Source organism: Octodon degus, unplaced genomic scaffold (genome assembly GCF_000260255.1).
Source record: "Octodon degus isolate 3935 unplaced genomic scaffold, OctDeg1.0 scaffold00012, whole genome shotgun sequence".
In the NCBI taxonomy this organism is placed as follows: Eukaryota; Metazoa; Chordata; class Mammalia; order Rodentia; family Octodontidae; genus Octodon; species Octodon degus.
In genome coordinates, this window is record NW_004524588.1 from 15,688,008 (window position 1) to 15,712,704 (window position 24,697).

General features: G+C 39.4%; 1 protein-coding gene across 7 annotated transcripts in view; it reads left to right on the top strand.

Annotated features, from left to right (window-relative positions):
* The first annotated feature begins 411 nt into the window (after positions 1-411).
* Positions 412-24,697, top strand: part of Alkbh8 (alkB homolog 8, tRNA methyltransferase) — a 79,150-nt gene continuing 54,864 nt past the window's right edge. Inside the window, exons 1-7 of one of the 7 annotated variants that reach the window (XM_023709575.1) lie at positions 412-461; positions 5,229-5,364; positions 10,300-10,537; positions 12,674-12,805; positions 16,287-16,382; positions 19,415-19,519; positions 21,185-21,255. In XM_023709575.1, coding sequence (XP_023565343.1) covers positions 448-461; positions 5,229-5,364; positions 10,300-10,537; positions 12,674-12,805; positions 16,287-16,382; positions 19,415-19,519; positions 21,185-21,255 — 792 coding nt within the window. In that variant the 5' untranslated portion in view covers positions 412-447. The other 6 variants (XM_023709570.1, XM_023709571.1, XM_004626130.2 and 3 more) reach the window with 6 other exon arrangements.

Consider the following 24,697-nt stretch of genomic DNA (forward strand, 5'->3'; position numbering starts at 1 on the left):
ACCATGTCCTTTTGTTACCAAATTGTTATTCATTTCTTCAGTCACTGTTATGTTCCAGCTAATGCTGTTAATATTGCATTGTGCGGACACTTCCTTCCCTGCTCCCCCTAAGGCAGCATCTTTCAGACCCAAGGTCCCCTCCTATGCCTTAGGATTCAGGACCAGATACAAAAGATCCCCAGGCGGGGAGAATATTATTGAGACCACAAAAATATAATCTGTTTGTCCTTGTTCATTTTGGGAGCGACTAGTACAAATAAACTGTACTCCTAACCATTACGATTCACCCCAAGACGACTACAGAAGTTTTACTCCAGTAGAGCAGGATTAACAAGGGCCTTTGATCGTCAAAGGGTCAACGCACAGCGTTGGGAGGCGAGGGGCATTGTGGGAGCGCCGCTCGTCGCCCCTCAGACTCATGGGAAGTGTAGTTCAGCTGTCGTCAACATGGCCGCGCCCAGGTGAGCTGCTGTTCCTGCACTGCCCACAGCTTTCTGGGGCTAGACTGGACAGGCCAGCGAAGGAGGGAGAAGCAGCGTGGTGAGAGCTTGGTCTGAGTAGAGGAGGAGATCTGTGGCACCATTTGGCGGTCGGCGCGACAGGCTGCTGATTCCCACTTCCGCTTTTCAGCCTCTTTTCGTGCTTTTCTGCGTGGCCAAGGTGGGGTGAGAGCCCATGGGAGGACGGCGCGGGCTGCAGTGTCATCTGCGGGCCGTGGTGCGTTAACGTGCCAGGTGCGCTGTGTTGGAGGTAGGGCGCCCGTGGTGTCTGCGCCCGCCGGGCCCAGCTCTTCGGGGTGGAGGCGGGATCTGCCGCCTGCGTCGGGTTAGTTTGGCGCCGCCAAGGGCTCGAAGCGAAGACGTCGCTCCTGGCGTCTCGTCGCGCACGCGCCGCGGGGCTCCTGTGCCCTGTTGGAGCGGCGCCGTGCTGGGGTCTTGGATGGGGAGAGGTCAGCCTGGCTTCCGATCGATGTCACTGAACACTAGCTGTGTGCTAGTCTCTGAGTCAGGGCCTTGAAGTGCGTGATGGTCTCCGGGTTGCCCCAACAGGTAAGTATAAGAAGTGAGAAAACTCCAAAGATAGAGATAAACACTGGGTTTTAATGAACACGTTGATGAAGACCACCAAGCAGAACTCTGAAAGACAAGTTTAGGAGTTAGGGTGGTAAATTCTGTTTAGGCTTAGTAAACAAACACTTAATGAGTGACTGTGAACTACTAGACTCTGTTCAGGTGCTGAGTGCTACAAGGTGAATAGTATGAACAAACTCTCTACTTCGTGGGTGGATTTAACATTAGGTTATACACAGTGTACTTCCAGGACTTTGAAAGGGATAGTGTGATAAATGACCGAGTGAATCTTTCCTGCTTGTTTAAGGGTTTTATTTTCTTTTAAAACAGGTAGTATATATATATTTTTTGTTTTGTTTTGTTTTTGAATTGGGGCTTCACTGTGTCATCCAGGCTGAACTCACTCTGTAGCCCAGGCTGGCCTTGAACTCATGGTGGTTCTCCTGCCTCAGCCTCCCAAATGCTGGGATTACAGGCTTGGGCCACTACAACTGGCCAGGTAATACAAATTGAGTTGCAATTAAAATTCAAAAGTCATGCATGAAAGACAGAACACATGTACCCATTTTCTCTCTCTGGGGGCAACCCATATGACAAATTTGTGTGTTCTAAGTATTTACATATACTTTGCATATCTGTGTTGTGCTTTAAAATCAGGTCTCATTTGATAGGAATTTAGTTCTTTTCTAATTGTTGCTGTTAATTGTAATTTACGTACAAGCTCAGGAACATTTTTCTGTACTGTTTGGTTCATAATCTGTTACTCAAGGAGGGCATGGATTCGCATGCTTCTGTTACTACCTGGGCAGTGTCCTAAACAATGTATTGGGGGTTAAACTTGCTTGTAAGCAAATAGCGGAGCATGTATAATCTTCAAATTATTCTTCTCCTGCAGATATATGCTCAGGCTAGAGGTGGCTACCCTGAGCCCAGAATGGCTAGCGTCCTATTTAGTGAATAGTAACCTTACTTTCATAATGTGGCAAGGAACACTGAAGTAGGTGTGTAGTTCTAGGGGAAGCTCCTTGGCTAGAAAAATGGCCTTGATAGAAAGGGGCACTTCTAGATCTTAGCAGCTGGTAGCAGCCTATTACTTGTTGAAACAACTCAGATCTAGTAGGTCCTTATATTTCCAAGCCACTGAAATGGAAAGCTGAGCCTCAGAGGCTATTTTGATTTGACTCTGTCTGTAATACAAAGTATGTGATTGAGAAGGAAAAAGGAAACGGAATGACAAAATTGTGGTTGTGAGGCTCCATCTGCTGGTGCTGTTCTCTTAGTGGCAGACTTTTGAAAAGATTTACTCAGCATCTTTTCATCTTTATTTCTTCTATACTGCAGTCTTTGTTCCTGTGAATCATTAGGAAAAAGATTTCTTAGTGTCTCAGCCCTTGTTTTCCACGACATGCTGCTAAAGTCGCTGTTTCATAGGTGGATACCTTAGAATTGAATACTTGCTAAATAATTCCTTTGAGGACTCTTGGCTGTTTTTGTTTTGTTAAACCATTTTCATCTGACTCTTCTAAACCTAACAGTAGTGTACCAATAACTAAATTTAATCCTTCTAACAGAGTTCTTGGAGGGATAATTGATGTCCTTCTCCATATTTATAGAAGCTGAAGCAGAGCTATATAATCACCTCAACTAGGATCATGCAGCTGCCAGCTCTACTAGTATATGTTAGAGCTAAGAATTGAACCTGGAACTTGGACTCCTGAGCACTGTGGTATACTGCTTCATAGCACAGAAGGAGGCTCTGGGGTAACTGTGAAAAGAATAATTTAATCCTTGTCCTCATAGTCCAGTGGAAGGGACAGATATTAGTACAGTTATTATAAATAGCGCAATGTTAGACGTATCCAGTCAGTTCTTCCTTTTCTCTGTAATGATGACTCCTGAAGGCTTCTAACCTCATTTCTTTTCTTAGGAGCCACTTCATACTGTCACATGCCGTCCATTGCAACTGTAGGTCTCACCTGTTCCTTAAACATCATGTTCTAAATCTGACGCATTACCTCCCTTCCTGAATGGCTCTTCCCTGCCTTTCTCCTGACTTTCCAGCTCTGAAATCATACCACGAGTGTATCAGTCACTTAAGCTTTCTTCCGCTGGTGACCTCTGATTCTGTCTTCCTCACACCTGAGTAGTCATCAAGGCCTGTTGGCCCTACCTGAACTCTACCCCCACCCTTCCCTACTCCTTTTTCTTCCCTTCTCAGACTCCAGTGTACATCAGGCCAGTGTTTCTGCTTACCAGGCTGGATTGTTTCAGGGCTTCTCTCTAACTTCTGCCATTGCTCCACCAGCCTGTTTTACTGGCCTTTACCTTCTGTCACCTGTGTCAGCAAGTTTTCTCTGCTTTAAAATATGTGCTGACCTCTCGCTGTCTTTGCCAGATAAGGGCAGTTCTGTTTTAGCTTCTGCTGTTTACCATCTCACCAAAAATCTTTTCTGTGTGACTTTATGGTGTTCTTATCCTTCAGGACTGAGCATGAGTTGCCTTTTGATTTGAAGTCTTCCCAACTTTTCCAGTTAACATTGATCTTATTTTTGTTCTCTTGCTCATGTCACTGAGTGACCATACAAGTAACATTCAGTCAGAGAAAGGGACGTCAGATGACTTCACTGTTTAGTGTTTGTTCTCAACTTAGAACCTTGTTGAAAGCCGTGATTTGTGTGCTGCAGGATGCCGAGGTCAAAACGAGCATGTGTGTATTCACTGATTTTTCAGGTATCTCTTCAACAGATGTTCATTTTGCGCCCAGTATATGCGAGGTTTCCCACTCTCTTTGAGCATATTCCATGACAGGGGAGTCAAGCTAACAGATAAACCTTCATAAATTGTGCTCTTGAGTGAAATTGGCTGCTATGCTAAAGCAAGATGCAGGGTGCAGGTTTAGAGTGATTATAAAGGCCTCTTTGGGAGTACTTAGTAACTGTGGTGACATACTTCAATAAAGTGAAGGCATAGTTTTATGGGGTTCCTATTTTTGTTATTTAAATATTATAAGATATATAGTATGCAGTTTAAAAAATGATAAAGCCAACATCCATACCTGTTGTCTAGCATAAGAAATAGCTTTGATGCTCCTGTGTGTCACATCTCATAGATTTCTTTCCCTCCCCTTTCCTTGCTGGGCATCGTGATACATATCTGTAGTCTAGCACTCAGGAGGCTGAGGCAGGAGGATTGCTTCCAGTTTGAAGCCAGCCTAGACCATATAATGAGTTCAAGGTCAGCCTAAACTGCACAGTGAGACTTTGTCTCAAAACAAAACAAAACGAACAAAAAAGAACCTCTTTCCTGAATTTTTTTGGTTAAAATTTCTGTGCTTTTCTTTTTTTATATGCATTAAATGATAAATGGCTTGCTTTTGGATTTTGAGCTTTAAGTGGAATCATACTGCATGTCTTGTGTCTTCTCTTCTTCCTTCTTTATCTTAGCTTATATTGTGATTTGACTTTTTCTATGCTATGTTGTATGTAGGACTTCATAAGTAATAAGATAGCCTACCTTTATGAAAACAGCACAATTTTATTTATTTATTTTTGTATTTTAGGGAAGGGTCTACAGGGTGTTCAGGGTCTCACTACTAGATTGGACTTGTAGTGATCTGCCTGTTTACAACCTCCCAAGAACTGGGATTACAGGCGTGTGGCACCACGCCCAGGCTAGCATAATTTTTTAAAAATGTAATACTGGGAATTAAAGGTAAGACTTTCATACTGAGCCACATCTCTATCCTTTTTATTTTTTATGCTGAGACAGGGTCTCCTTAAATGGCTGAATTGCCCAGGCCAGGCTGGAAATTTTGGTCCTTCCACCTGATCCTCCCAGATTACTGGTTTTACGGGCTTGTGCTGCCATACTTGGTGAAAAACAGTGCATTTAAGGAAGCCACACGTAGGAGCGTATCTTAGAATTCTCAACTGTGTTATTAGCTGCTCTTACTTCTTTGCATTGTAGTCTTAGGTATTCCTTTATTTCCATGTCAGTTCTCACCTGTCTGGGTTGGTGAAAGGTAAAGTAAGGATTTTTTCTTAAAAAGTCATACGGAAAATTTACAAACTGCTAATATAACATAATTATTTCTTCAAAACTTTTTTTTTTCCTTCAAAACTCTTAAGGTTGACATTTCAACTTCTTTTTATTTTGTAGTATTGCTATGGAGGTCAACTGTCAAAGTAATTTCAAACTCAGTAAAGGTGAGAAGAAGTCCTTAAGGAAACAAAATAAAGCCAGGCATACTTTGCTGAGACACGAAGGTATTGAGGCGGTGTCCTATAGCACTCAGGTGACCTAAAACTCTTGTTATGATTTTAATGTGAACATACTGATGTTAATGTATTGTGTTAATATTTTTAATAATTGCTCAAGGCTGTGATTGGCCCATCATGTGTCTTATCCATGTTCAGTATATCTGTGATAAAACCTAACTTTGTGTGCTGGGTCATATGCTAGCCTGTAATTTGTTTTGCTTTGTATTAGCGGTGCTAGGAGAAGGGTGTTTGATTTCAGGGTCTTTAGCTTGCTAGGCAGGTGCTTGCTACTGAGCTACAGCTGCAGCCCTTTAACCTGTGATTTGAATATTTATTATTTGGACTAATCAGAGGAAGTTGTGGGTATCCATCAGTTACAACACTGTACAAATCTTTTCAGTTGGTAAAGCATACTTAGATGCATTACTATATTTAATTCCCTAAAATCTTTTTGAGATAAGTGAGAAAACTGATTGTAAGAGGTTACATATTCATTGACATAAAGTAGTGACTCAATAGAAATATAAAACTAGTTCTTTTGTATCCTAATGTCTTTCTGCTATTTCCAAACTGACCTGTATTATATTTTGGTTACCTACTCCCAAACATTTTTTGTTTATTAGGCCTTTTCATTTTTGATGGCAATAATTAAATGAAATTATGTATGAGAAGCTGTGCGTTTGCCTCTGTTATGCTTCCAGAACTCACTTCTCCACTTATTTAGACACGAGCATTACCCTTCAACTTTGGCTGTCTTCGTTTATAAATAGGGTAGAGTGTGTGGTACTATATATGGTGTGAAATATTTTTTACTCCACTGGATGGTTAGATTCTGAACAGAATAGGTGACAATATTTATAGACTTAAAAATACTATATGAATACAAGGAAGTTTTATGGGGTGCTTTTTGGTTCCTGAAGGTACAGAGTAAGTGGAAAAGAAGCTTACATAGCCTCTTCACTGAGGGCCAAAGATACTCACTGAAGTGGAGATGGGATTGAACCTTAGGTGTCTTGATTCTCAGACTAGTTCCTTTCTTCTGTTTAGCATGTTGTCTCCTGCTGCATCAGAGTTCAGGAATAAGCAATGTGCTGATCATCATTTGAGTTTAACAGATAAACAGTTCATACTCAGATATTAATGATTTTAGGGAATTTCAGTTAAATTCATGTAAAAAGGATAGGTTAGATAATAGATTCTGCATATTTGCACTCAGCCCAGAGCCACTGAGGCTGCGGCATTGAGATGATTGAGCTCCAATGGCCTGCTCACATCTCCTAAGGTAACTCGGTTTCTTAGTTACAGGACTCACAAAGAGAAGCGTAAGAAAACCATGGGCTGGTTCTTTGTTGCTTCTGAAGCTTGCTTCTGGTTGGGCCTGCCTTTTCTTCAGGATCCCCAGAACTCTAATCTTACTTGTACAGCTTCCAAAGGGGCATCTAGCTTGCACTTTATTTTTCTCCTGAATATTTTTTTAAGGAAAATAATTTGATTTTAGAGGGTCCTTTAATTGTATTTATTCATCCATGGAGAACAAAAATTATATTAATGGTGTGTTATCAGTATAGGATGCTGTGTAAATTTATAGCATTAGATTTAAAAAAATTTATTTATTTATTTGGTACAGGGTCTTGCTACATAGCTCAGACTTGTGGTTATCCTCCTGTCTCAATCTCCCCAGCACTGGGATTAAAGATGTGCACTACCATGCCTGGTTTTGGTGGCTAGGATGGCACGCCTGGGGTTCTAGGTTCCAGAACTGGCATAGCTTGTGATACTGGAGATCAAACCCAGGTCTTTGAGCTTGCCAGGTAGGCACTTAAACCACTGAGCTATCTTCCCAGCTCTAGCATTAGAGTTTTGTTTTATTTTTCAATGTTTTTTAATAGTGCATACTAATTTTACAAAATATTTTGTGTCTTGTGATATTTTCATACATGCATACAGCATTTTTATACTTTATAAGGTTATTTAGTGCAGTATTCCTCAAATTGTGAGGACTGAAGACAAGTTCAAAAAAATCTGAATTTTCTGCTTTATCCTCATTACTTGGAAATTTATTGGATGAACAATTGTAAATAGAAAAAGTATTATATTTAAATATATTACATAATTTACATGTAATGGGGAAAATGCTGCTCTTTTCCCGCTCCATCACATTCATTGTTGTGTAGTTCACTTTTAGAGTTATCCACAGTTCACTTGGAAGGCGTCTTCGAGTGCTGATGCTGTTCATATTACACCTCATCATCTTTCATTCCTAGCTTGGGCAGGCAGTAGATTCTTGACAGTTATGAAAAGTTTGTAATTTCCTGTGTGATATTGTAAAATACATATTTTGACTTTGTCCAGCTTCCTGGCACACAACACTGAAACTCCTGAAATGTCCAGAGTGAAAAGAATGTTTGCTTTTGTATTTAATGAAACTACTGGTGGCTGGGGCAGCCTGGTGGCTTCTGGATGAGGGCTTGGCCTTGGAGCCACCAAGGGTGGTTGGAGAATTGGGGCTTCAGTCCCACTCCCTTGTGGGAGAGTCAGTTGTGTTGGTAAAACGTAGCCAGAGGTATAATTAGTTGTACCTATATAATGAAGCTTCCATAAGCCCCCCAGGACAGAATTCAGGGGAGCTTTTGGACGATTGAGCATTGGCAGTTACTGGAGGGTGGTGTACCCAGATCCTTCCTGCAGCCTTGCCCTAAATATTTCTTATTCTGAGCTGTTCATCTCTGTCCTTTGTGATATCCCTTGTAATTAAGTTGGTATAAGTAAAGTGTTTGCCTGAATTCTGTCAGTAGCTCTTAGAAATTAATCAGACTTCCGGAGGGAGGCCTGGAAGTCCTGACTCACAGCCATCTGTCAGTAGTATAGGAGACAGCCTACTTCCTACAATGGCATTTGAGTTGGAAGGCAGTCCTGTGGGACCGAGCTCACAGACTGTGAGATCTGCCACTGTCAGCAGCTAAGTAGTGTTAGACCTGAGTGGAACTGGATGAGAGGACTCCATGTCTGCTGGATTAGAGAGTCTTCTGAGGATCGATTGGTGCTGATGGGGAGAAATCGCACAGATTTTCATGAGCAGAAGTCATAGAAATAATTTCTATTGCACTGTACTGAGTGTGAGGACAGGAAAACACACTTTGGTCTATTTTTTCCCCATCTCTCAGACTTAGGTTTAGGAATATGCAAAACTTTGTAAGTGGCTACATATAACCAAATTATTATTATTATTATTTTTTAAATTAAAGAGCCTTATTGAATGAGATCCAGGGCAAGCCAGAGAGGAGACTAAGTCTTATACTACATAACTCATTATTATAGTAGTTTTATTGTGTGCATACTTGCATATGTATAAAGTATTGGTTGACCCATGACAGAACCAAGTTTAAGGATGATTTTGTCGCATCTTTTCAAGCACACTGTAGGTATTTTCATTTTGTGTAATAAAACTAATACAATACATACTAATCTTTAGCTTAGTATAAATCAAGGTTTGTCTTACTATCTTCAGAACAAAGCTGACTTGTGCTAAGAATGGGTTTTACATTTTAACAGATTATTATGATATAACATCAAGACAGGGAAACCTACGTGGCCTGTGGGGCTTTAAAATATTTATTGTCTGGCTCTTCTCAGAACAACTGCCACCATTAGTATAGCTGATGAAGTTGTTGAGTGTAGATCATCTATGATTTACTTTCATTTTACTACATTCTTAGAAGTCATGGTCATAAGACAATCTTTATAGTGTGTAGAAAATGATTTTTAAGTATAGAAACTAAGGACACCAGCATGAACACATGAATAAAGATGGAAGGATGCCTCCACCTAAAATCCCTTGAATAAAGCTCAGCTCTGGACTACAAATAACAAGAAGTGAGCATGATATTTACAAAGGAAAACTTTTCTTTGTAAACTGACCAAATTAAACTAAATTTTACAGAGAAAGGAAAATTTCATAATTGTGTTCACTAGAACCTGTAATTGACTATTTTGGTCCCAGTCCTCTTTAGTAAACGTTGTGTAAAGGTTAAACTAAGAAGTGCGGGTTCTGGAAAGAAAACATAAAGAGATTTGAAACTCAGTTCCTGTAATCCCCACCTTAATCCAGTTGTTCTGTTCTTCAGTTTCTTCTTTTATAAATTAGGCCTTGTTACCCAAGTATGTGTACAGGTATCCTTGTTTACCTGTTCAGTGATTGTTTGGGGTTACGATCTGTTCTGACTTACGTCCCACGTGGACTTACGTCCCCGGGATGGGAGCGGCAGTGCGGGCTTGTGGCTTCTTCCACAGTGTGGCACTGTGGGTTTTGCTGAGTGGACTGTACAGTACAGTAGTTTCGCTTTATGTTGGTCTGCATTGCAGCACTGCATGCAAGAGTGGGGCGAATAAAAGCGAGCTCATCCCGTTGGAGTTTCCTCTGACCGTTTTGTTGTTCTGAACACTGTAATGCGCACTACGCACAACTCCTCATTGAGCAGCCAATCAGTGAATGACCTGGCTGCAGGATGGTAACTTGGTCATTTAACAAGGAACATCTGTACTTCGTTGTGACCTTTTTGGTGGTTAAGTAAAAGAATACAGAATGTTCTCTGGCAAAAAGCAGGTCTTACATAGCTATTTGTTTCTGTTTCCCATACTTTTTTTTCCTTTCATTATGTTAAATTGATCTTTCTGAAAAATATAGTCTTTTAGTTTGCATTTATGGTTATTAAGAAATGAGCGTTTTATGACTAGACTATTTAAAATTAAACATTATTTACAACATGGGAGTACTTGTTATTCCTCAGATATTTAATACGTTGGCTTGCATATTTTGCATGAAATCAGCAAACCAAATCACCACAAGTGCACATCTTTTCTTTTTAATTACATCTTTGTGGAACTGTTGTTTTAAAATAATCCTATTTAATTTTACTTGAAAGTAAACAGGTTGATATCAATGGCTGGTGTTACCTTCTTTGTTTTCTCAGAGTCTCGTTGTCGCCAATGGTGGTTTGGGCAATGGCGTGAGCAGGAAGCAGCTGCTCCCGGCTTTTGAGAAATGTGGACTTGTGGAAGCTCTCTTAATGCCCCCGAACAAGCCTTACTCGTTTGTAAGGTACAAAACCACAGAAGAGTCTCAGAATGCTTATGTATCCCTCAATGGAAAAGAAATAGTGGATGATTTAGGACAGAAGGTCATTCTGTACTTGAATTTTGTGGAAAAAGGTATACACTTATGTTTTCATGGTTCTTGCTTTTGTGTGAGCTTTCTTTTCATAGACATAATTGAAAATTGAGTTAATGGTTCTTGCTTTTGTGTGAGCTTTCTTTTCATAGACATAATTGAGAGGTGAGTTATTATAGAACAAAGAAAAGGCTATCAGTTAGGCAGTCCCTTTCATCAAATATTCTGTAAGCATCAACACTTAATTTGGAGGCTTCCTATTTAGCTGTGTTTTTCAAGTTTAATGTTGAAGATTTAGATCAGTTTATCTCACAGTGTCTACATGGGAGCTTTCAATGAATCACTTGAGAATTTCACTGTGATCCCAGTGATTATGTGTCAGTCTTCGTATTTACGGAGGAGTACGCTTAGTGGCTAGAAATCCCTGAAACTTTGTAGTGGTGTTATCAAGTAAATTTTTGATATGATGAAAATACTTATGTCTGTGCTGCCTGCTACAGTAGTTACTGGGTAGTGTAATTGAGGAACTAAATTAGTAAATTTAAATGATAGCTTTATAGGCTAATTTACTGTATTGCCTAAGGGATTATTACCTTTTTATCCCCTAATGGAGATGGTATGTGTTGAGATGAACTTGGATGCAGACATCTCATCTTATATTCTTTTGCCCCGAGCTCCCTTCAGATATCCCGGGGATGGGTAGGTGAGGGGAAAAGGATCCTGATTCCATTATTATTTTATAAGATGAGATTCAAAGGAAAACTTTTATTTCTTTATTTTCTATTTTTTTGGCCCTGGGAATTGAACTCGGGACCTCACACTTGCCAGGCAGGCACTATGCCACTGAGCTATATCCCCAGCCCTTCAAAGGAAAACTTTTAACGTCTTCTAAAGATATCTTTAGAAATTATATCTCTCAGTGTCCCTGTGTATTTAATTTTAAATTTGACTTACGCTTCACAGATTTTAACAACTGCACACTTTGCATGTTTCTGATTGGTTTTTGAAAAGGAAATGGATAAGGAGTGAGTTTTAATTTAAAAAAATGTTGCTTTTGGATTTCTGCCAATTCATTATGCAGAACATTCAGTAAGAGATTGCACAGAATGAGTTTAGGAGCAGTCTTCATGCATAGGCCTTCATTAGAGATAGCTGTCCTTTAAGTGTGGCCATCATTTTTATAACCTTGGAAATGATTTTTAATTCAGAATAGAGCTATGTACTAAATGTTTTGACACCTACCTCCAGATAGCCACTGAGTAGCAAATATAAGAGGTACTTTATAAGACTTGAAAAACATATTTAGGAAATGTACGAATTATTTGTATTATAAATTGTCTGATTTTACGGATTTTTCTATATGATATCTGACACATTATAAGTACTTGCTATTTATTTATATTTCTGAAGTATTGTTAGTAGGGTCTGGTACATACTTACTGTCTATGACTAAAGGTGAACTGTCTAGCTGAAAAACTCAAAAATCATTTCTATAATGTGAATAATCAGATCTCCAATAAATATGAATAAATTGTTTCCTTTATCTGATAGAAAATTCTTTTCTCTTTCTGTATCTTAAAATTTAAAAGTCATAGAAACTTGTTATTTCAATATATATTGTAAATCTTCATAAGTGATATTTTTAATTTATTTAGAAAGTTGTATAATTTTTGTTATTTGCCCATACTTAGTATTTTAAAGTTCATAGAAATTTGTTATTTTAATATATATTACAAATAAATTGAAAGTGATATTTTTAACTTCTTTAGAAAGTTGTATGTTATTTTATACTTTTTCTGTTGTTTGACCATACTTAGTGTTAAAACTCCAAGAATAAAAGAATGGACATTTAAATTTTTACGTTCCATGTTCAGAAACAATCTTAACTTTTTCATATAGGTACACAGTATATATATTATGAAAAATCTTTTAGTGAAATTTAAAAAGTGATACAGTTATTTTCAAGTAGACTACTTGAATGCTATTCTGTTTGCTGAAAGGAATTTTGATCTTGGTCTTTATTTTTGCAATTTAACAACTTGTGTGCCATGAAAGTTCTTACTTCGGAAAATGAAGATTAGAAGTTTCATGGACTGATAAATAGCTGTTGGATAGAATTCTTTGTGCACAGGAACTTCCGTTTTTATATGTGACTGTTTTCACTTGGTTTCGTGTAGTGCAGTGGAAGGAGCTGGGGCTTCAAGCCTTACCTCCAGGTCTCACAGTGGTAGAAGAAATTATTTCTTCTGAAGAAGAGAAAATGCTTTTGGAGCTCATTAATTGGACAGAAGATATAAACAATCAAAATTGTAAGTAAAAATGTCAAAATATGACATTAAAATTTTTTACAAAATGTCCTATTACTACTCCTCTTTTCTTCTGTTTTATTAAAACTCTTTCCATGAGATCGTTGAACGTATCCTGAATCCAGTGTTGGGTAAGACATACCAGCAATTTGCAGGGACAAGAATAATAGATATGATGGTATTGATATAGCTGTCAATTTTGAACTCCAAGCTGATGAGTATGCCTAGCCAGTGTTTGAGCAGCTGACTTGTGTAAGGCCTTTCCCTGTGTCCTTGTCACACAGGGCATGTCCTCACTCCAAGGCATGCTACCTCAGTGGGATCATCAGTCTAGCCCTGTGCCACTGTAGTGTCAGCGGCGCCTCTTTCCACATCATGAGCAGTCTCATAAGTGATGGTGTGCATGATTAGCTCTCTCATATTGATTATGTGAAACTCTTTTAAGTGTTTGTTGCAATTTTAGACTTGAAAGAATGACATATCTAGGGCTGGGGAGACAGTTCAGCTGTCTAAGTGCTGGCCTCGTAAGTGCAAAGACTCGGGTTCGATCCCCATACTGCATGCTGTGCTGGCCCTGGGTGCCAGCTGACCACCCAGTCTGGGCGCGGTGGTGCAGGCCTGTAATCCCAGTGCTGGGGAGGCTGAGGCAGGAGGAGCACTATGAGTCTGAACTGCATGAGACCCTGTCCCAAGTAAGTAAATAAATAAGATTTTTTTTTTTTTTAAAGAAAAGGATAACATATATAAGGCCGGCCAAATAGCAGATTAAAGTGCCTGCAAGCAGGCTCAGGAGCTGGGGGTTCGATCCCACGGCCTGCCATGCCAGCCCCATCCCCAGGGTACACTGAGATGGCAATTGAGAATGGGCGTAGTGGCACGTGCCTGTAATCACAGCAGTTGGGAGGCTGTAAATAGGAGAATCACTATGAGTCCGATCTAGTAGTGAGACCCTGAACACCCTATACACACACACACACACACACACACACACACACACACACACACAAAATGGTAAAATGTTCTTAAAGCTGGGTGTGGTGGTGCACACCTGTTATCCCCAGCACTTAGAGGCTGAGACAGGAAGATCACTGTGAGTTTGAGGCCAGCTTGCACTACATATTAAGAACCTGTCTCAAAAGGAACCAAAAAAGAACCAAAAAAAAAAAAAAAAAAGTTCTTAAAGGCAATAATTTAGGGCTGGTGAGATAGCTCAGTGGACTAAACACCTGCTTAGGGCAAGCACAGGAACCGGGGTTCAGTCCCCAGCACTCACATGCCACGCTGACCCTGCTCCTGGGCCTGCTGAGTCACCCACCAGACCAGGTGTGGTGGCACACGCCTGTGCTCCAGCACTGAGGAGGCTGAAAACAAGAGGATCACTACGAGTCTGAGCTGCATTTTGTGACCCTGTACCAAATACATAAAAAAAAAAAAATTAGAATATTGATTTTTTTTTTTTCTCATGTAAGTCACAAAGGGCAAGCTTTATTATCTACGTGCATGTAGGGCGGTCTGAACACGCAGGAACAGAGTGCGCCTTAAGCATGGTGGGTATAGTTTTTAAAGGCAAAAACCACAAAAGGGGGAGGGAGCAAGCGGTGTACAGAAGCAGATTGCATTGGTTAGTTTTAGGATGACCTTTAAAATAATTGGTGGGTTTGAATATATGACTTTTTAAGGAAATCAAGAAGGGGTAGATAATGGGTAACTATGAGCTAACTCTGTGGTTCCGGCGGTATTTCGAGAATGGGTGGGTTTAACTGAACATTGTAACCTATCTCACAAGAATGTCCTAAGCCTGGAGGCATTGTTCCTTCAAGTGTGGCCGAAGGTTTTATAACTCCATCTGGAGTTTCTGGAACATGGGTTACTCAAGTCCTATGGTCAGGAGCCAGTGGGTGGTCTCTTTTGACTGGAGTTTGAACTTTAAAAACTATTTGGGCCTTACATTCCCCCCTTTTTGTGTTGGAAATCTCTAATTCTAGAGATCTGAGTTGTTGGTGGTTAGGGCCTCATATTGTTGTCGAATAATCATCAGTTTGACATTACCTATTTGGTTGCAGACGAAATCTATGACTCTATTAATTATACAGGGCCCAATAGTCACTGCGAGGAGCAGAAGTATCAGTGGTCCTGTCAAGGCATTCAATAAGGTAGTCAGCCATGGGGAACGGTTAAATCAAGATTCAAAAATACCTTGAGTTTAGCGTTCTCTCTGTCATTGTCCTAGACCTTTTTTAAGCTCAGCCATTGATTCTTTTACTACTCCAGTATGGTTGGCATAAAAACAACATTCTTCTTTTAGGGCTGCGCATAACCCTCCTTCTTTGAGTAGTAGTAGGTCTAATCCTCTACGATTTTGTAAAACCATTTTTGCTAGTGAACCGAGGGATTCTTCCAACTTAGACACCGAGTCTTGTAAATTGGACAAGTCCTTGTCAGCTTGTTCACTAAGCCATCTAAAGTTTTGGTCTCCAACCACTAAACCTGAAATACCTAGACCCATGGATCCAGCAACTCTGAAACCAAGCAACATGGGCACAAGCACAGGATTAGCTCTAGAGAATTGACACCCTGTTTCTAAATGTCTGAGTCCCTCTTCTAAGGAGTACCAGTATATAGAGCGGGACTAGGGGAAAGACAGAACCAAAGAAACAAACACATAATAATATCAACAGGATACAGTAACCATTTAGCAGGTCTGGAATACAATAACCTTTTGAAGTTTGTAATTATAAAAAACACTAGTCAGAACATTTTGTAGACCCATTAGTAGATATCTCTTAAATGTGAGGTTTGATCCTTTTTTTTTTTTTTTTAATCTTTTATGGCCCTTGTGTATTGCTTCAAACAAGTTGGACTTTTCTATTATTACTGGAGTATATGAATTACTGGGCCTACGGAAAACACTGAGTATTTTCCAGATTGCAAGTGGGCCTTTGGCTGGGTAACTACTGACAAATCTGCATAAGCATCTATTGAAAGTTAGAATATTGATTTTAAAAAAGGATAGTGACTTTTTTATTCTAGGACAGGGTCTACAGGATCTACAGGGTCTCACTACGTAGATCTCATTCATAGTGATCCTCCTGTTTACAGCCTCCCAAGCACTGGGGTTAAAGGCGCGCCACCACGCCCAGTTTCAATCACAGTCTCACTGTGCCCCAGGGGTGGGGCTGGAATAGCAGAAAAGACAATAACTTAACAAATGCTACTATTACCAAAGTAATTTTCACTGATTATGTTGGCTGAAATAGATAAAAGACTGTAGTAATGAAAAAAACTGTGGGAGAAGTTAAAAGAAGCTTCTGGACCAAGCCAAGGACTTGTCCCCTCAGGATATTAGATTCAATCATAAATTTATCCACAGTTTGTATTCTCGCTAATTCCTATGATAAGTGGAGGTTTTTAAAAAATATACATATTTATAAAAAAAAAAAAACTAGTTCTATTTCTTCTAAATAGCTTATTTCTCTTCACCTAGGTCAGAAATCTTTAAAACACAGACGAGTAAAACATTTTGGCTATGAATTCCACTATGAGAACAACAATGTAGATAAAGACAAGCCATTACTTGAGGGTAAGTAATTGTTGGTGAATAATAAATGTGGGTTTAGAAAAAGGATTTTTTTAAAAAACAATTTTATTGTGAAACAAATAGCAATGAGACAGTTTCAAAACTGATTATTAGCACAGTTTAATTAACACATTGCATACTGTTCTGGTTATTCATTGTACAAGATACAGACATGATACCCTGTCCACAGACGCTATTAGAACAGATCTCTCTATTCTTTGAATTAAGAGAATGCAGCTGTATCTCTATCCTATTTTGAATATACAGATACCAAATGGTCATTCATTTGTATCCCCCTTTTTTGTTTAGTTTTGTCAGAGAAGGGTATTCCATTGTCATTTAAATATTGTAGGTGCGGTGGAAGTTCTCACTCAGACAGCGGGCTGTGCTGAGTCTGGCCAGGCTGGGGAGGTCTGAAGAACACGGGGAAATGCCTCTCACGTGGTGGGCCTGGCTTGGAGCGGTGGGTGGCGCAGGACAGAGCAGAAGCTCTCCCCCACACTCGCAGGGCCTGGGCTTGGTCGGATATGTCAGAAGTTGTTGACTTGAGGCTTTTATAGCTTGCCATATTAATATGGCTTTACTTTTTATATTTTGTTTTTATACTTAACACCAAGATAAAGCAAGACCTATATAACAAGAAATGTGACTTTTGGATCTGATAAGGTCAATCAAATCCCCTCAGGATTTATCCTGAGATCCTCCTGAGATCCTATACCTCAGATTGTAGATCCTTTGTCAGTGTCAGCCATGTGGATGAGTCACAGCCATTGTTTGACCAATTTGCTCTATTTGAAAGCCTGAGAGCATGTTTTCTGTCCATGTGACTCTCCTTAGGCACACTCTACATCATTGATCACTTTCCTCTTTGGCCCCATAATGGCCTTGATCAGAAAATTTGGGACACTGCCGAGTTACATGAGGTTACAGTACAGGTTCATCTATGTTCTGGGTCTTCACTGGCCTTGAAAGGCTAGGGCTAAAATGTCGGTTGTCCTTGTGACCCTTCTTAGGAAGAAGATTTATTTTATTGGAAGTTTATCATAGTTGGGGGTGTATGTTTCATTTGTCATTTTGGGTAAACTTTCCAGAAAATCCATTGAATATGAAGCATTTAAATTAGGAAAGTGCTCAGTTATGACTATTAGATAAATCACATTAAGTGAATGGCTCCTCCTCACCATTATCGTTCTTTCCCGCTTCATCCCTCTTAACATTGTGTGCTGCTATTGTTCTAATGCTTTTGAAAAACAAATACGTGTGTACCTACTAGAGTACGTGGTTTACTGTATGTAGGATTGTATCAGATGGTATGAAGTGTGTATTCATGTGTTACATGCATCATTCCAACTTTTCTCCACTGTCTTAGCAATCTTATAGTCTTTCCTTGTACTGAATGTCCCGTAATGCTGTATTTAGTTCCTTATTGGTAGACATTTAGCTATTTCTAGTTTTTAGCATTTACAAGGAGCACTACAGTAAATACTTTTATGTATGCCTCTTTATGTACTATGAGAGAGTTACTTAAGAGATTACTAAGAAATAGAATTATTGTATCAAAACCTATATTTTCTTAACAGTGTACGAACTGCTCCCTGAAACATCTGTGCCAATATATTCTCACCAAGTATGCCCTCTTTCCCCCACCTTTACCAACGTGTGGTATTATAAAGGCTTTAAATTTGTTATTTTCAGATTAATAAGGAGCTGGGCCATTTACATGTGTTTCATTGTCTATACATTCTTTTCCATATTCTTTACCAGTTTCTAAAAATGGGTTCTCGGACAGATTTACTATAGATTTTTATAAACCTTGGGTATATTTTTTTGTTGGAGTAATGTTTTTATGAACTTGGTTTTGTTAAGGTTTTTTCATCTATTGTTATATAATATTTACAATTCCCATGAAAGTTAGATTTTCAGAAATGTGGTATTTTTAAAGGCAGTGATTAAAATAAATGAAACGCAGTAAAACAACAAAAAAGAAAGTGGTCAAGTGAATTTCTTCACTCTAATATACAAGTTGAGCATCCCTGATCTGAAAATTTAAAATTCAAATTGCTCCAAAATTTGAAACTTATTGAACATTAATGTCCTGTCTTTAGTCCTTGTATGTACATAAATAGGTATGTATGAAACATGAATGGAGTCCCTCTTTCCACTTGGGTTGCATCTCTAAGATATCTATGATGTATATGAAAATATTCCAAAATATTTTTTAAAAAGTGTAATTTGAAACATATCTGGTTCCAAGTACTTTGGATAAGATATATTCAGCATGTATTACTATTTTTAAAGAAAACTAAAATTGTTTAAAAAATTATTCTTTTGGACTTTTCAATTTGATAAAATCAAAGGTATAACTTTGAAAGGTTCTTAAGAAAAATTTAGTTTTTAATTATTTTGTTTTAGGTTTATTGTTATATAAATGGACCTGAGTTACTTTTCTGTCTTTGCTGAGACAAAATACCTGACACCCAAAATAAGGGAAGGAAAGGTCTATTTACCTCACAGTTAGTGGAGGTTTCAGTCCATACTTGGCTGACTCCAAGGCAGAGTGGCACGTGGTAGAGGGCAGCCATTCATGGCAGCGGAAAACAGCAAAACAGCCAGAGCTGAAAGGGAGGAGCAGGCTGTGGCTGCCAGCACACCTCTCTCTCTCTCTCTCTTTTTCTTTTCTTTTTTTTTTTTTGGCGGAACCGGGGATTGAACTCAGGCCCTTGTGCTTACCAGGGAAGCACTTACTCCACTGAGCCATCTCCCCGGCCCACGCCTCTCTTACACTGCATCCAGGCTGTCTGTTTTCAGTTAATCTGCACACTGGATCATGTATTAATCACAAATTCTAGAAGCTGCCCCAGTGACTGCATGAGGCTTTGAGGGAGAACTAGACACAAACCATCACAGGATCTGACCGCTATACTGAAATCTGTGTGGTTTTTAATCAGAGTGATCCTCTCCCCCCAGCCCTGGTAAAATATACAAAGTAAATATTTTAATATATATTGCCTTATTTTTATGATTACTGACTTTAGGTCTTCCTGATATTTGTGACAGCTTTCTGGAGAAATGGTTGGCAGAAGGTTACATTAAACATAAACCTGACCAGCTGACCATAAATCAGTATGAACCTGGGCAAGGTAAGTATTTCTTGTTTTAAAATTCCAATCATGTATTTCAGAACCAAGGATGTTATATAACTTTTCAAGATCAAAGATACTATTAGCTGAAACTAACACAGATTACTTTGCTTCCCCCGTTCTCCCCTGTCCTTTCCTCCCCTTCTCCCTCCTCCCTTTGTCTTCTCCTTTCCGCCCATCTCTCCCACCTCCCTTCCTTTGCACCCCTATACCACTGAGCTATATCCTGGCCTTATTTATTCATTGCAGGACTGAGAATTGAACCCAGGGTCTTTGTAGTGAGCTACATCCTCCGTTCTATAAAAAGTACTTTTATTTTGAGATATTTCCCCAGGCTGAGCTCAAATATATGATCTTCCTGCCTCAGCATGAGAGTAGCTGGGATTATCGGAATGAGCCTCCTTGCCTTGCCCTTAATCTTCTGCAAATCTACATCTCAATTCCGGGAGGAATTTTGATCGAAGAGCTTAAACAGACTGACACCAATGAGTGTGTGATTTTTTTTTTTTTTTTTTGTTTGTTTCTTTTGCCTTGTTCCTCTCTCAACACTGTGTTTAGATAAGTGGATTGCTTGAAAAATGTGAGACACGCATAACGGAAGAATCAAATAACTACAGAAGGAAGAGGGCTGACAGTTGGATGAGCTTTTGTTTTCTTTTTCTATTTGAGAGTATGGAATGCAACTCTAGGATAACAGTAATGAAAAATATTTAAGTTATAAATTTCTTGCCTTTGTTAACAGCATCCTCATCTGATATCATAATGAAATGATACTTAAAAGTTTCATAAATACAGCAGTTATAGTTTGTTTGCTTTTTCCATCTTTATCGTGATGCACAGGTATTTAAACTGCTTATGTCCCTGTCTTTCCCTGGTCTGTTAACGTGAGGACAGGACTCTCTTGCTTTGTATCCTCTTCCGTGTAGCACGCTTCTTTACTCCCATGTGTCTACCTAGCAGACCTGTAGGTCAGTGGAGGTCGCGTGTCCTAATTATTGATACTCTTGGTCTTCTGTCATGGTGATGCTTTTGTTTTCCAAGGACCTGGGACTTTAGTTCTCCAGGGGAAGAAAGACTGTCTTTCTCTTCCCCATCTTCCTGTGGCACTGGGATTGGATAAGTGTCCTAAACAGTGACTTCTGACTCTTACTTTAGAGTTAAATTCCAGTGGTGCCTTAAGTTATTTAAGGTATGAAGTCAAAATATTTTTAGTATGATTTAATTCAGGGTTTTTTTAAACCATATTTGCCATGTTGCCTGTTAACTAAAGTTACGGTACCTTTTATTTTTTTTTTTAAATATTTATTTATTTATTGGATACAGAGTCTTGCTATGCAGCTTGAAATCATAGTGATCCTCCTGTCTCAGCCTTCCCAGTGCTGGGATTACAGGTTTGCACCACCACGCCTGATTTCAGGACCTGCACAGCAAGCCAGGGTTCCTGGGCTGGTACAGCATGTGGTACAGCATGTGGTACTGAGGATCGAACTCAGGTCCTTGTGCTTGCCAGGCAGGTGCTTAGACCGCTGCGCTATCTCCCCAGTCCTGTAGTACCTTGATAACCAGTGTTTTCACCATAATTATGTAAATCTGCATTTATAGTAGTCATTTTAAGTCTACTAAAAGGAAAAATGAAGTAACACGTTATCTTATTGTCTATTTCAGGAATTCCTGCGCATATTGACACCCATTCTGCTTTTGAGGGGGAGATCGTTTCTCTCAGTTTGGGGTCAGAGGTAAATGTTCAGTCATTCTTTACTACCAATAAAACATTGGGATGTTTTACCTGGTACGGAGACTCTTCAGAGGGTTACTCACATCCTAAATTAAAATGAATTAAGCTTTCTAAATGAAAAGTAAAGGCATTGATAACACTTTCATTTCCTGGAAGATTTAAATGTCATAGCGTCTAAGTATCCTCAGATGTAGGAAAACACCCGGAATTTTATTTTCCGCACATCTCACTTAGCTGTTAAATCCCTTGGGCTTGGTCAACTTTTGCCCTGATGCAGCTTTGCCATCTAGTGGCAAAAGGTAGTAACTGTATACGTTAGAAAAAACTAAAATGAATTTAGAATCTAATTCAAGCCTTTTAAAAACTCTGAGCCGAGCCGCAGAAGGTGCTATCTGCATTATTACATATGAAGAATAAGAAGCTCATATTCACTCAGTGATTTGTTTCTGTAGCTGTACTTTGTTTGAACTGTGAAAGTTCAAAGATATGATTTAAATGGTACATACAGATTACAAAATGCAGACAGAATTTTAGGTATATATTAGAGTTTCAGATCTGTAATAATTCTTGAGATACAGGATCATCTGATCTGAACTGTGGATTGCTTCACGTCTGATCTTGCTCCCGGAGGGAAATAATGTTTAGGAGTCTGCCACCCACGCCAAGGTTTGATTCGCTCAAACCATCTTGTCAAATACACATATAAATTCTTAATGTAGGAACTTTCAGGGGCAAAAAACAAAAGAGCTCTTCTGTGTGACTGATTTTTTAGCCTTTATCCCTGCTTGTAACTTTAGAGGACCAGTAAAAAATCTTTTGTTTTTTTTTTCTTCATAACTGCGTAACTAATTGAGAAAGGAGACAAAAGTAAATGGAAATCAGAGCATCAACTTTACTACTGAGAAAACTGATAGATAGCAATAAAGACTTGTAGATCTGTGGCCAAGGAGGTTTAATCCTTCATCTCTGAACTAAAGAAAAATGCCAACCATGTCACTGGCACAGCTACTAGCTGGAGGCCTCCCCATGGAGGCAGAGGCTGCCCCTGAGAGGTAGGATGTGAGGGAGCATGGGTTAGATCCCATGAGCCAGCTGGTTCTGAAAAAAGAGAGAGGGAGCCCTGGGTGAAGGGATGCTGGCTCCAAGCTCCTGACCGCCGAAGCCACTGCTTCCTCCCTAGGCAGTTGGAAGTGAAGAGATGGAGAAAGACTGGGAGTATATTTCCTGCTTTCCTAACCCTCCCAGGGATGCAGTGAGGACTCTGTGTGCTCTCAACACCCGAGAAAGTCAGTGTGGAGTTCCTAATGAAATGTGGTAAAGAAGAGAAATCTTGCCCTCTAGCTGAATTGAAAAGCTGCAGTTATTTTTTCTGATTGCTGATACTGGAGGCAAGAACAGGAGTGGTAGAGTTCCTAGTGAAAGCCATCTTTGTAATTGCTGGAAAGCAAGTGTGCTTTGAGGTGTGACAGGAAGAGTAGTTTTTTCTTTACAAGATAGCTTTGGAGAGTAAGTGAGTTTTTGGAATTTTGAAAAAAAAATGCTTGCTACAGCTTATTGTGCTATTTCAAGTAGATCACTAAATTTAGCCATTTGTTTAAGGCCTAAAATGGGATTAATGGCCTCTCTTTCCTGGCTGAAGTAATGTGATGTAAATAAAGAGGTGTTGAATGGTAAGTGGTTTTCAAATGCATACGTGCAAGGCTCCTCACTTAAAGCCTTCACTTGTGCTGCCTGAAAGGAGGACTGCAGGTGGCCACTGGAAAAAGGGCTTTTCCTTTTTCTTGTGTTTAGTCACTCCTGTGCTGTGGTTGCTCTGCTACGTTTTTTCTTCCTTGATGCTTTGTAATTACTTGAATGCTTCCCTGATGCCTTTTCTAGACCTAAAATCTGGATACCAAACCTATTTGTGTAATTTTCATGTGTTTGCTTATTTTCTGTGATTTGTTTTGGCTCTGATTTCTCGTTTCATTGTGCTATGATTGGACGATATCCACGGAAAGATTTGATTCTTTTGCATTCCTTAAGCATGTTTTATGGGCTACCATGTGGACTGTTTTGGAGAAAGACTTGTGTGCTGCTCTGAAGCAAGTGTACTTGGTTGTTGTTAGATAGAACACTGTGTAGCTATCTTCTGAGTCCATTTGTTAGAATGTTTCACTCAAATCTCATATTTCTTTGTTGCCGTTTGTCTTGTTGATTGATTTGTGACAGTGGGATAGCAAGGTCCCCCACTCAACTTTTTCTTTTCAAATGGTAGCAAATTTTTACTAAATGGGCCCTGCAAAGTGAGTTTGGGCCAAATAAAAGTAGGAAAAGATGTGTACCTTATATAGCACAAGGGCGGGCCATCCATGCAGGAGAGAACACAGTGGCAAAAAACTCAGTGTAGACTGTTGTTTTTTAATCATTCATTCCTCAGGCTGCTGTCAAGTCTAGGTTCTCTCTGCCTAGCATGATGGCTTGTGGATTTGTGAGGTGCTCCCTGTTCTGGAGGCCCAAGGCCATTTACGCTTGGCTGCTGCAGTGGTACAAGCTGAGGTGTGTCCTTACTTAGATTGGTAGTCAGAGAAAGCAGTCTGCTCTTTGGTCTGTGCTGGATACAGGCAGCAGGTATGGTTCAAGCAGACTAGTGTTCCAACCAGGCTGTGTCTGAAATCCACACAAACCGCACCCAGCTTTTCACTGTGGAGCGTGGGGCCCATGTCTTCCTGCCATGAGCTTTTTTTTTTTTTTTTAATTTATTGAGAAATAAATAGCAATGAGACAGTTTCAAGACTGATTACTAGTGCAGTTTAAATAATTAATACATTGTATATTGTTGTGTTAGTGGTTATTCATTGTACAAGATGATACCCTGTCCACAAACACTATTAGAACAGATCTCTCTATTCATTGAATGAAGAGAATGCCGCTGTATATCTATCCTATTTTGAATATACAGATATCAAATGGTCATTCATTTGTATCCCCCTTTTTTGTTTAGTTTTGTCAGAGAAGGGTATTCCATTATCATTTAAATATTGTAGGTGTGTGAATTCAGCAAAATATTCCATTATATTTTGGAATATATAGTCCATAATAGTAGTGGGTTTTCCGTAAGACTGGCAATGTCAGAAGTTGTTGACTTGAGCCTTTTACAGCTCAGCATATTAATATGGCTTTACTTTTTATACTTCATTTTTATATTTTGCTGCTGGATGGTTAATACCAAGATAAAGCAAGACCTATATAGTAAGAAATGTAACTTTTGTATTTGACAAGGTCAGTCAGATCCCCTCAGGATTTACCCTGAAACCTTGTACAGTTTGTAGATCCTTTGTCAGTGTCAGCCATGTGGATGAGTGATGGCCATTGCTTGACCAATTTACTATGTGTGAAAGCCTGAGAGAATGTTTTCTCTCCATGTGACTCTCCTTAGGCACACTCTACATCATTGATCACCT